The following is a 13,963-nucleotide window of genomic DNA, read 5'->3' as shown; positions in this document are numbered from 1 at the left end:
AGTTCAGTTTGCTTTTCCCAGTCTGTGTGATATTCTGTATTTGAAAAATATGACATGGCATGATGTCTCTGGCTTAAATCAACAGGTGTTCTTTGAGGAATGATGTGGTACTCTTTTCACCTGAAAGTGACAGTGATTGAATTTAGTATTGACAGTTTTGTGTCATAGATCAAAGTACCAGAGAAAGAATGAGTTTGGGTAAATATGTGTTCCATCCGCCTGGGTTCATTCCTTCTTTACATAAAGCTACTGAAGCGAAGCGTTTAGGAGACATTGCCTTCTAAAGAGCAAGTGTCCGCCATGACAAATAAGAGGGAAGATGAACAAGGTAAGATTTGACACACGGCGCCAGAGCCCTGTTCCTGGGCTCTTGTAATTCTCATTTTGACGAATTGAGCTACTTGTAAACTGAGAGCAACAGTCGGTCATTTCTCCCTTTTCCATCTCCTGTGTCAGCCAAGTCACCACATGCCAGCAGGACTTCTTCAGTCAGCTGATTGTTGATGAACTTTCCTGACGTGGTAGACCCGGTGGACAGGATAGAGAAAACAGCAAGGGGTGACGTCTAAGTGGGAAACCAGAACACAGAGCTAAGGGTGCGGAACTTAGGGAAACACAGCCAGCCAGTTGTCTGCTGGGAAACACAACCAGCCAGTTGTCTGCTGCTCGAATAGCAGAGGCAGAGTTTTTAGCCACAGAGATGGCGTGATGAGCAACAGTTTATGTTCAGTTTCTCACTAGGCTGCTAATGGGCAGGGCTGCCACATTGGGGTCTTTTGGCTTTCTACAAAACTTAACCCTCCAAATGTTCAGAAAGCAGAAAGGTGGGGGGGGTGGTGAGGGTGACAAGAGGGGCAGTTGAGGCCCCAGTTGTGAGATAGTAAACCAGTAGTTCTGTTGCCCCACAACGGTCATTTCTACATTTACATAGCGTGTTAGGCAAATGGCTAAGCATACAATTTGTGCTTCCGTAAAAGCCAACCTGTCTAGTGTTCTCTCAGGTACCATTTCTGAAGAGCTCTCAAAAATGGTTATGTTATTTCTCAATCTGGATCAACATTTTGACCCCCAAATCAAATGTGGTGACAACCTCCTTCTAAGCAAAGGCCCTGTCATTTACTTAGGGCTTCCTGCCCCCAAGCCATAATTGCTCATTTTTAAATAGAAGTGGAGTCCCCAGTTCATTGTGAGACAGTTCAAGATATCCACTCTTGTAGGTGTTAAGGAATGGCCTCTTTTTTAGGCGGCAGCAAATGCTATTTTATAAAATATTAGTTCCAGTGCACTATAAAGTAATCAGCACGGAAGTAATTATGCTTATGTGCAATGATTATGTTTTCATCTAGTAATGTAAAATATTCCTTTATGAATTCTCTCTGTACCCACTGGTTTTATGTGATTTTTCTTCAGACCACATTCCTTACCTTTTAATTATATTAGCTTATGAAGCTAATAGTGCTAATCTCTATAAATATGTGCAACTACTTAACCATCCCTAAAGTCTGGCAGAGTTTAGTGTGTGTTAATGTAAAATAAAATCTTGATGTACGAGTAACACATTGTGGTGTTACATTAGGCTGCCATTTTGAGAATATAAAAATTGTCATAAAAGTATACTTGGTCTGGTATGACTTATAAATGCCTGTTATGTAGAGACATACACTCACTAGAATCTTTTAATTAATAAAATACCTTTATAAGCAACATTAGTTTATAAGTAAACTTCGAGTTTTAGTCTAGTTAGCTAAAATCTTCTGAACTATACGAACCAGTTAGAATTCAACACTATTGTTAAATTGCCCACAAATGAACATGTGCTCTTTAATGATTATGAGCTATTTTCCCATAGTATATCCCTCTGGTATTATGAATAGAAATAAAAAGTGCGGTAATGAATATTTAAGTATCTGAAATAGAGAAATTAATAAATGTAAAATTTTGAGTTGTCTTAGTTTTTCCTTTTTAAAGATTTGATTCTACCTAACAAATGACCTTCAGAGTTCAGAAGCAGCAAATGATACATTTTCTCACCAAGTACTTTGGGTCCAACATGTTTCTAATGTACGTTTTTTTTGTTGTTGTTGCTAATTTTTTTTCAACCTTTATTTATTTTTGAGAAAGAGACAGTGCAAGCAGGGGAGGAGCAGAGAGAGAGGGAGACACAGAATCTGAAGCAGGCTCCAGGCTCCAGGCTCCAGGCTCCAGGCTCCAGGCTCCAAGCAATCAGCACAGAGCCTGACATGGAGCTCGAACTCAAAAACCGTGAGATCGTGACCTGAGCTGAAGTCGGACACCCAGCCGACTGAGCCACCCAGGCACCCCTGTACATTTTTTTTTTTTAATGAGATGAAGCTTAGCAGTATGCTACAAATGTTGGAATCTCATTAGCCACAGACATCTTGTTGCTCATTAATATTATTCCAGGTGTTAGAGCTTGTATCCTCACTGGTTTAGATCTGCTGAATTTTTGAAAAAAAATTTTAAATGTTTATTTTTTTGAGAGAGAGAGAGAGAGAGCAAGCACAAGTGGGGGAGGGGCAGAGAGAGAGAGAGAGAGAGAGAGAGAGAGAGAGAGAGAGAAGGGGACAGAGGATCCAAAGTGGGCTCTTCACTGACAGCAATGAGTCCAGTGCAGGGCTTGAACTCATGAACCATGAGATCATGACGTGAGCCTAAGTTAGCCATTAAAGCAACTGAGCCACCCGAGCACCCTTGAATTTTTGAAACTTTTGAGACCTCTGGAGTTCTTGGTCCTTAAAAGCAAATAGTAAGATGCTTCCATTGTGAAAGTCGATGTCATATTTATATCTTCATCACTCTCTGGTTGTTTTCTGTGATGACTCATTCAACGGTAGTGGTTTTTTTTTCCCCCTAAAACACAAGCAACAAATAAGTCAACAAAAATTACATATTTGCAAACATTTCAACTTGAAATAGTCACAACAAACAGAGTAATAACTAAATATTATTTCCCCCAGTGTCTTTTCTATTACGCAAATTAACACATATTTGCAATGTTACTTTTTTACCAATAGGTGGCATTGACAATTTTAACTTTAAAAATGAATCTCCGAACATGCTCTAATTAGACAAGGATGGTGTGAAGTGTTTTATATTTAGATCTTTATTTAATTGGAGAAAGCACTATCCTGCATTTGTTCACTTCTATTAGCTATAAATTAAATCGCATTTCATGGTTGGCTGAAAAAGAGTCATGTGACTCATCCTCTTTATTTCTCTAAATCAGGTAAAAGAGGGGACTTCTAACCTCTCTGATTCCACAGAAAATAAAGTGTAACATCTCCTAACTCTTACTGTCCTTTAACTCCTACACAATGTCCTCTTGAGAAGGAGCCTGGATGCCCAGAAGACAAAACCACACTACACTTAATCTGCTATTCAGAGTAACAGTGTGCGAAGTGCTAACCCAAAAGGAGTTTGAATCATTTAAAATGGAAAACATTGCCATAGTCCAATGCCTTTCCTTTGTAGTGGACAATAAGCTGTTTCATCCATGATGGATTTGTAGGAGGAGCAACATGTTTCCGGGGGTCTCTGATCACAGCCTTCCACCCTGTTCTCTCAGTGAGACACATTTATTTTCCGTTTTGATGAGCCTCCTACCTGATTGCTCACGTTCACTGCCGTCGTTACTCACTTGGTGCACATTTCCAGGTTACGTGTTTGGGTTGTACCTTAACTCTGATGTTAAAGAGCATTCATACTTACCGCTAGAGATTACAAATTGGGATTTTCAGCTTCTTGGCTTGGATGCGAGACATTTGTCCAAACTTATGTCTGGTGTGTTGAATTTTTTTCATAAAGGATGTCCAATTTATTTCTTTTTGTTAATGTTTTGGTAAATTGAGTGAGTATACGTTGCTTTCACCTTGTGCCAGCCCAATTTCATCATGGAGGTCTACGCAACAGGATTGTGTTCCTTTACCCATGCTGAAATGCGGAGAAATTATGCTTGTTTTAAGAAAGCATAACCCTGTCCACGTAAAGTGATTTGTGCTGTCTTTATTTTTAATGCTAGAAAGCTACACTTTGAAACCACTTAATGTCCGCTTGTGGTTTCTTGTATTTGTTAAGAGGATATATTTATTTTTCACTTTGGGAACATTCTATGGATAATGGACTCAGCGCATGGTGTCCCTTTACTCCGCATCTCTTCATATGTAAAGGAAAGCGTTCTGACCAGATGACCTCTAAAATTCCTTTTAGTTTTAGCATTTTATCACTCAATGAAGAGCCCGTTCGGTAATTGTGAATCTGAGTATGACTTGTGTCTCCATCCAGAATCGAATGTATTTTCACATCATTTAGTTTAGTCTTTGCTAAGTGCCTGTGTGCATATGGATTATGTCCCGAATGCTTTAGGGTGATTCAGCCTTCTTCTGTACATTCATAGGGTTGCATGGCACACGTCAAGAAGAAATGATTGATCACAGACTAACAGACAGAGAATGGGCAGAGGAATGGAAACATCTTGACCATGTAAGATGTCGGTAATCATTTAGGTTAAAATATGTCTTGAAAAGAATTGGAGTGGGGTTCTATGATAAAATAGAAATGTTGGAGATGCTTTGAGGGTATTGTGTTTAGTGCTATCCTTGAGAAACCTAATGAGTGGGAACATTTGAGATCAAATCTAGGATTTGATTTCTACGTTGATAACAAAGCCACTAACGTAAGAGAGATGTGAGGTCGTGGAAAGGAGTCCTCAAGGCCAGATCAGTGGGTTCCTGTTTTATCGCAAACGGGTCATTTAGTTTATACAGTAATGGGATTAGTATTTGGAAGTTGGCTGTGTGCCTTCAGCTGAAATCTCTGTCGTGAGTCATGTTCACGCCTCCCACGTTTCACTCTCATTCCCATTGAGTTTACTCATCTGTTGGGTCTCCGTTTCAAATCTGACCTTTGAAGATACTAGACTGAAGCCTTCAGGAATAAAATCACATCCCTCATCGTCCTAAAAGAGTTTGTTTCGCTGCCCACCAGAGTCTCTTGCGTTGTGGTGATTGCTGTGTTCTTCCCCTGTGCCCCGTTTCTCACACAGCTGTTAAACTGCATAATGGACATGGTGGAGAAAACACGACGATCTCTCACTGTACTAAGGCGATGTCAGGAAGCAGACCGGGAGGAGCTGAATTACTGGATCCGGCGCTACAGTGACGCCGAGGACTTGAAAAAGGGTGGCGGTGGCAGCAGCAGCCACTCAAGGCAGCAGAGTCCTGTCAACCCAGACCCAGTCGCATTAGGTACCTTTTCTTTGGATGGACCTACTGAACAGACACTGCTTACCGTCTTAATGCTGGTTGCATATTTAATCTGTCTTTTCAAAAATAAAGGATGTGCGGGGCATTCTAGGACGATAAACACTTGACATCCCCAGATAGGCCTCATCTCTCCGTTAGGAAGCCGGGCGCACATTGGCTTATACAGAGCGGGTCACAAAACTTAACCTCCTTTCCCAGGGTCCTGTTGGGCTTAGGGCAGAGCTTCAAAGCCAGACCAGAATGTCATCCGCATCACTCACACGTGTGCCTCTTCATAGCACAGCTCTTTGGACCCTGTCTCCAGTCTGCAAGAACAAAATCTCAAGGAGCGGGCCCCAAGCTTCTGTAGCTTCTAGTAAGCCCTCCGGGGCGCTGAATTCTGCCGCTGCACACGGTATTTGAGACGTATGGTGTCTGATTTTTCATTCAAGACACAGCCTCTGAGATAACCTTGTTTTCTAGCTCTATCTTTTATTTTAATAAAACACTTAAGCAGGAAGAGACACCTATTAGTTCTGTAGTTTCCCCACTGCCACTTGCAAATTAGTAACGAAGGTGGCACTATTGTCCAGTGACTTGACCTTGACTTAAGCTCGCGTAAATTTCTTCATGAATTCTAGTTCTATACAGGACTGTTTATATAGCCGTGCTTTAGAAGTTGGATACTCAATATGTGGTCGTATTTTATATTAATATGTGAGTATTGTTGGGGTTATAAATAGAATACCGTCACAAATACATGGAAAAATCCTGAGCCCGGGAGAACTTTTGAGTGGCCTGTGAACTTTTGCCTTACAATTAATAACAAGATGTCACCGTTTACACTGCTGGCCACGACACGTGTGTTCCATCTGAGTAAACTTAGTGGTGATGGATGTGTGTTGATCTGTGTTCTGTCATTTCGTTTTCGTCCTTGCTTAGCTACATACCTGTCAGCTAACTCAGGTTAGGGCACAGTCCAGTTCGTGCCACAAACGAAACTAATGACATACACGTGCTGATCAGGCTCGTGACTTTGGCCTCATTTATTGCCCATGGCTGATTCTCAAAAATTAAAAACTTGTATGTAGTGGCTGTGGATCATAGTATCTTTTTTGTTAAAATTATTCCTTAGGCAGTAAAGTTTCCTTTGTGCTTAGGTTTGTGGATTGCTACTGGTCGCTGAATGCTGAATGCCCATTACCGTAATAAGTGTTAGAGTAAGAAAGACTCCAAGTCACTTACTTTACTCTCTGGGCGTTATTCTAAAGTGTGTTTTAAAGACAAATGTGCATTTATTAGGTTTTGTTAAGGCAAGCAATGAAAATAGGTTTCACTTTAATTTGAACCAACGATGGTCCACATAAAACTATTTAGAGCCAAGCTGAGTAAACATCCTGGTTTTCTTTTTCTTATTATGAATAAAAAATTGGCTAATCGTGATAGGCGTTTTCAGGACAAATAAGGAAGATATTTGTAAACATCCAGTATAGGCAAAAATTGAGAACCTTAAAGTAAATACAAGTTTAGGAGTAGAGGTGTTCAGTTTAACCTGCTTTATTGAACAGATTCGTTGAGTCAGTACTTCTCGAATGTTTATTGTGTGCCAGGCATTGTGCTAGGCAGTGAGATAAAGGAAATTCTTCTTTCCTTCCCTTGAGGAACTTTTAGTCTATTGGAAAGATAGGCAGGGCCATAGCTGGGGGCCTGGTATCAGATGCCACGTCAGGTCGGTTCCCTGAACTGACAAGACGAGTATTATCTGCTGCCTACTATAAAAGAAAAAGTTCAGAAACCGATAGGACTTAATGCCTACGTGTGTTATTTTCAGCACGCAGAATCTAGAATGCCTTCGATTGTCACCACTATTGCATACACATTTGGGTGATGCAATTGTGTATTCTCCAGGAAGCTGGGTTTAGTTTCCCTGCTAATTAAAAGAATAAAGTTGGTTTCAAAACTTCTTAGGAGTACATAAATTAAATTATTTCCTGTGATGCTTCATGAACTCATAGTTTTGGTAATACGAGGTTGCTTTGACATTAAGCTTTTGTGGATGGTATTATTCAAAGACTACAAGCATTTGCTTTCTTTGTTTGGACTCTGACTGTTTTCTTTTAACAAACAGTCATGCCCCTTAGGGACACAGAACCCTAGATTGCCTTTCAAGAAACCATCACAACTTTAGAGGTTAACTTGTCAAGAGCCACACGATGTGCAAGTTTAAGCATCCCGCATGTTATTTCGTTGTGCGTCCTTTCTTAGCCTTGAACTCTTTCAGTTTTGTTTCGTGGGGCTGGGCTGTGGCTCTAAGACAGCCAGTGGTTTGTAAACATGGACCACAGGCATTCACATTAGGCACTTCCTAAGGTTCTCTCCTAGGTTTTAGAGTTGAATGTATAGATGTGTAAACAGAGGAGCGGAGATTACTGGCTGATGAGTCTATTTTCTGCTTCTGGAAAGTGTGGAGTGGCGTATGTGTGTGTATAGATAAGAGCTATGGATATGTCTATATCTTCACGTACTCATAGATTTCCATATCCTACAGTAACGGTACACATGTTTCTTTTAGACCGATTCTCTCAGTTCTGCAGCTGCTTCCAAGGTCAAATGAGACCTGCAGAACTTCAGAATGATAATATAGGAGATTATCTTTAGTTCCAAATATTTCCTTGGTTACCTCCCTAGCTTGGAAACACTGGCAGTGTTTAAGTCACACACAAACGTTCGGAACATTTTTAAACTGCATTTGGAGGGGGCTGGACAGAGAACATAACCTCCATGACTGCTGTGTTATATTTACTGACTCCCGTTCTCACTTTTGAAATACATCCATAGTGTTAAGTCAGTGTGAGGGATTAGCAAGAGAGCATGATTAATCTATTACCAATTAAATTTTGGGATTTTTCCCCAGATATTAAATAAAGGCCATTTTGAATAGCCTCTTGAACAAATTTAAAAATTGAGTACATACTGAACCCGTGATGTTATTTCTACTCTTTAAGTCAAAATCAGGTTGATATCTTGAAGGACTCTTCAAAATAATTGGGTTTTTTTTTCCCCCTAGAGATGAGATTTGTGTTATTTTTATTGTTAACTCTTCACTTTGCAGGAAAAACTCCAAATATTCAAGTACTCAAGTTAGAAAGCTAATTCTTAACCCAGTTGTCTCTGTTTTCAAAGTATGACTTGTTCTTTGTACACTGAAGTTTTGTTACGTTGTGAATTTCACTGAAGAGCGAGTTAATGCCATCAGAATTGACGGATACAATCACTGAAATAGAATTGCCTTTGTATGTGCAGGTAGGTAGCTGCCCGTTAGCACTTCCCGCGCTCTCTCAGTGTTTATCTGGATCCCTCTGCTGCTGTTTTTCTCCACCTTTGTCTCCATTGCCCTTTTCTCTCAATGTGCTACTTTGTATCACTCTCTTGGCTCCTGACATTTTATTTACTTTAAATTACTTTCTTTTTACTGCCTGTGGACTGTTCTAGAATCTTTCTACAGCTTATCTTGTATTTGTGTGCCTTCCGTGTTTCTCAAGAAGTCTTTTATACCATTAGAGTTAAGAGAAGTATCTAATGATGGACTAATGTCGGAGCCTGAAACATATATCTTTGAAACAGGAATACATTTTTCCCTGTGTGTGTGTGTGTGTGTGTGTGTGTGTGTGTGTGTGTGCGCGCGCGTGCGTGTGTGTGTGCGTGTGTTGTGAATGTGTGAATGTTGTGATGACAGTGTATGGAATTTTGAAAATACCTGCATGTATGTTTTGGTGAGGGTTTAACTCTTGCCAGAAAGGGAAATGTCAGAAAGAGGTTTTTGTTTCTTTTAAATGGAACATAGAGTCAAGTTATTCATTCATAAAACGCTCAGAAATTCCAAGTTTGGCAAATTGATACCACCCTTGTCTCAAGTAGATTGGTAGGGAAATTGGTATTTTAAAATTCCACTGGTCAGAAAGCTTTATGATTGTCATATAATCGAATTATAGAATTTCTCATTACTGTCGAAAACCTCAGGAAATCTAGCGTGAAGGTTAAAAGCACAGATTGTTTGGATGCGAGCTTCTACTCCACTCCTTCCTAGTTTCGTCACCTTTGGCAAGTAACTCTCTGTGCCTCACTTTCCTCATCTATAAAATGGGGATGTTTCTGTATCAGATGAGTTAATAGGTATAAATCATACAGTGCTCGACCTGTAGTAGAGTAATAGCTGTTGCTATTATGTCTAGCATGTAATCTCAAAAAGTACTTTAAAGGATAGTGGTGGGATAGTGTTTTTGCTTCGTATGCAAGATTATAAAATTAGAGTAGATTCTTAGGTATTTTTTCATTCTGGAAATATCTCCAGTTTTTAGGTAGCTGCTTTATTTAACAAGCAGAAAAACTAGAAAAGGGGAATTCTGTTTTAGACTCAGTAAATACATTGTACCTTTGAGGCCCTACTTCCTAATACAAGGCTATAGAAAAATAGTTTTCTCCCAACCAAAGAAATACATCTTTTCTTACCATCAGATTATAAAAACCACAACACGTTATTCAGAGTATATCTGCATATAAAAGTTTAGTGTTTTATACACTTATATTGATTCCTTTAAACCACACCATGAAATTCATTTCAAGACCATTCAGCTCAGCACCTAAGGAAAGCGCCTACTGTATTTAAGTGTGTTGGGTTAAAAAAGATGGGAGTATTAAATATTCCCATCTTTTAAAAACAAGGAAAGATGATTACCTCCTCAAGCGCTGGGTATTTTTATTGTTAAAAACAGAAATCCTAGTGTAGTTCTGGCTTCTAGGTTTGGTTTGGGCTTCTGGGACACAATATTGAAGCTTTGGAATTTATTATCCTTAAAAATAATAAGTAGGATTTATAAAGACAAACTCACCTCACCTGTCCTTTCCTTTGACGGTTTTTGTGATCGATATTATCATGATCTCAGCCTCATTCTGCCCACTACAGGATGAAGGCCATACCTAGGTGCTGCCAAGTTTTGAGCCTTGCTGTCCTGGGTCAAATGAGGTCCCATTGGTTCTCCAAAGGCTATCAGCTCATCCCTTCATATATATTGATGGCGGCCCTTGATGTTTCTAGTATCCAATGGTCTCTCCATTCTTTCGTAAGTGTAGCGCATCTTCCATCTCATACATTGTAGATTGCTTTTTCTGTTCTTCCACGTTTCTGGTAACAACTCCCGCGCCTTGACGCAGTCTCCTCTTTGCATAGATGTGTTGTCCTCCGGAGGCCCCTCCTCTTCTCCTCTCACCCCCAAGCAATTTGCTTCCCAGAGCGAGCCATACTGATGTAGGGCTTTTCTACAATTCTGCAGTTTTGAAATAGTTATGTATGTATACATTTCACATTTTAAGCCATCTCTTACCTTTGTTTCTGTGACTACGTTTTACAACAGCTGTCCATTTTATAGCAACTGGTATTTTATAGGTGGTTAATATTTAATGGTTTAAAAATTAGGTTCTTTAAAATCTGGGCCTTAAAAACATAAGGTATTTTGCATAGGTTTGTCTAGAGCAGTCAATATTCTATCCTAAGGAAGCCTTGGGAGATAAGTTGTCTCTTGTCATATTGAGCAACTTCAAGATGTTTTGTTTGTTTGTTTTGGGTTTTTTAAAATGTTTATTTTGAGAGAGAGAGAGAGAGACAACAAGACAAGATGTGTGAGTGGGGGGAGGGGCAGAGAGAGAGGGGGAGAGAGAATCCCAAGCAGGCTCCATACTGTCATCAGCATGGAGCTCGACGCAGGGCTTGATCTCACAAATGGGATCATGACCTGGGCTGAAATCAAGAGTCAGATGCTTAACTGACTGAGCCACCCAGGTACCCCTGGATTTATTTGTTTTTTAAATTCAATATTGCCTATATAGACACTGTTATTGCTGCTACTTCAACAGAAGATAGTACGCTTATTAGTCATTTGGTTTCTGTAGTGACAGTGGTATTCATCAGTGTATCAAAAATAGAATCTGAGGAATACACGTATTGATCATTCATTTGGTTGGTAGACCTGATGTTTATCTAGGACACAGTAACTTAAAACTGGAGAGGGTATTGTAAAGTATGTATGTATATATGTATACATATATGTAAATCTTTGTCTATTTTATAAAAATAATTTACCTGCTTTAGATTCTTCTCTTATTTTGAAAAGACATTATTTAAGGAGGTAGAGTAGGATCAAAAGGACTTTTGCTTGGTTGGCTGTGGTGTTTCTATCAGGTGTCAAGGTGAGGTGGAGTGTAAGTTTATATGTCACTGTGAATTTTAGGGAGATACAGACAAGGTGAAATACTGCACAACTTTCCAGCATGGAAAGTGTATGGACCTTCACAATCTCTATTGTACAGCCCCTAGGAAGGTGACACATAATTAAGCCTTGGACATTATCTTTGAGTAAATTTGGGGGCTATCAACATTCATGAGTTTTAAATAAAATTTATAAGAGTATCATGTAAGAAAGTTGAGAACTTTCCAACAAGGAATAAGACAGTGAATTACTAACTATGTAAATAACTTCTATCCCCAAGTGACATGCTCGGAATAAAAAATCACTGTTGTATATTGCTTAATCCAAATCTCTTCAGAGTTGTTTGTTTTCTTTTTTAAGTTTCATGCTATATGGATTTAAGTGCTAAGAGAAAAAAGAAATTTTAAGGTGCTTTTTTTTTCACCTTAATTCTTGATGAGGAAATAAGTATCCATTCTTACTGGGCAGCCTACGAAATAATAACAACAGTGATAATAATAACAAAGGTAATAGCATGTAACGTCTAATGAGAGTTTGGGATGTGTGGTTCCCAGCATGCAATAGGAATTACCTCGTTCAGTCTCCATAGCAGTGCACCTAGATGTTGTATTAGTGTCCCCACTTTATAGATATGGTGACTGAGACCTGGAGAAACTAGCTTGCTCAATGTCACCAGCCTAATATATGGCCAAGCTGGGATTCAACTTCACTGGGCTCTAGAACAAACTCTCTCCGGCCTATGTTCTCTGGGGCCGGTAATTAGTATCTTTCATGCATGGCCTGTGGATAACTTAACATTACCTTTCCCATTCCCTGTAATAACAATTGGCCATTTATTAAAAAATATAATTTTTATAAGGGTATTGATCTTTTCTTAATCCAATAATTGGAAAACACTTTTTTTATTTATTTATTTTTTTTTTTGCTTCTTTGGAGAAGGCATGATTTTTCTGTTTCTCTTCAGACTTTACATATCTATTCTTATCTAATAAATTATACTTAAGCCAAAATCTGTTCCCAAAAATTGTCTTTAAAAGCTGCCACAAGTTCATCTCTGATTCATTGTGCTGTATGGCTAAATGTGAACTTGATTACACTTTCTTTATTTCTTTTGGAAATAGTTATAGTGGTGTGGAAGTTAAATCTTGACAAATCTAATTAGCCATATCATATTTGCTTGAAGTTGTGTGTGCTCCAAACAGTTTTATCTAGATGTTTTAAGGATGAAAATTACCTAAATAAAAGCATTTTGGTTTTCATCATTTTCCTTATAGAAGTCAATGTGTGCATGAGAATGCAAGGGTATTCCAGTCCATCCGATTATCAAGTAATCATGAAATTATAATGAAAACTTAAAATAAAATTATATATTTGGAATAATTTTAGATTTGAAGAAACATTGCAGAGATAGTACAGAGGGTTTCCAAATGCCCTTCATTAAGATATAATAAGCTTTTGCTAATTCAGAATAGTTGGGGAAATCTTCAGTTTTAGTCAACTGATAAATCTGTGTGCCCTACAAGGAATCAAAACATTCAAATCTATTTAAGGCATTCATATGTAAAATTGTATATATACTTAGCTAAATTGATTGGGCTTTTCTGTTGTCTATACTGTGTATTCTGCTACTTGACATTTTTTATAAATGTAGGGAAATTTTTAATGACTTGACATTTATCATGGGTTGAATGATTATTATATTTACAAAAGTTGAAGTGATTTTTTTCTTCCCCCAAGCCCCTAAATACATAGGCTTTCAGGGAAAATTCAATGTGGAAGACATTTAGTATATATTTTAACTATGGAAGACTGTATACACTTTATTTTCAAGCATATATAGGAAAATATTAAAGGTGTCCTGCCATTTCCATGAGCATGTTATTTTGGAGGTTAGCATTCCTACATCAGTTTTCTTATGTTTTCTCAAACTTTTAAAATTTGCCAAGTATGATAAGCACATTTCATTTAATGTGAGATGTCATTTTCTTTTTTGGAAAGCAGGTACTGATTCTGTTTTGTTAACCAAATACCTCTGAATCCATTCTAATGATTCTCTCTTGCTTCCACACATCAAACCCATATGAGCTAATGTGTGTGAAAATGTTTCGTGCTCAGCGAGATTTTTAAGAAGTAATTGTGAGAACTGGTTCGCCATGGAGTAAGGCTCACTATTTACTGAAAGGTGGTGGAATCAGAGCTGTGTGAAAATTAACATTAGCCTAAGATTTGAGTTTCTAACTACCAGTTTGACTCTTGGAAGGAAAACTACCAAACACCATTCATATTCTTTAACAAAATAAAGTATGCCTATGAAAATCCCCACAGTTGAGAGCGTTCTGGGAGCAGTGCTCCCAGATATCATAGTGTATAATGAAATCATGGAAGTTGTTGAATTTTGAGCATCCAAGGCATTTAGACCAACGGCCTTCTGTTTTCCTT

General features: G+C 38.6%; 1 protein-coding gene across 10 annotated transcripts in view; it reads left to right on the top strand.

Moving 5' to 3' along the window:
* The window catches only part of RUNX1T1 (RUNX1 partner transcriptional co-repressor 1), a 153,831-nt gene that overhangs the window by 104,437 nt on the left and 35,431 nt on the right, over nucleotides 1-13,963 (top strand). For 9 of the 10 annotated variants that reach the window (XM_042972833.1, XM_042972827.1, XM_042972825.1 and 6 more), the window contains 2 exons: nucleotides 4,415-4,500; nucleotides 5,063-5,264. The exons of the other annotated variant lie outside the window; for it this stretch is intronic. In XM_042972833.1, coding sequence (XP_042828767.1) covers nucleotides 4,415-4,500; nucleotides 5,063-5,264 — 288 coding nt within the window. The remainder of the gene's footprint in view (nucleotides 1-4,414; nucleotides 4,501-5,062; nucleotides 5,265-13,963) is intronic. 10 annotated transcript variants of the gene reach the window in all.

This window comes from Panthera tigris, chromosome F2 (genome assembly GCF_018350195.1).
Source record: "Panthera tigris isolate Pti1 chromosome F2, P.tigris_Pti1_mat1.1, whole genome shotgun sequence".
Lineage (NCBI taxonomy): Eukaryota > Metazoa > Chordata > Mammalia > Carnivora > Felidae > Panthera > Panthera tigris.
This window is presented reverse-complemented; position numbering and strand designations above follow the sequence as displayed.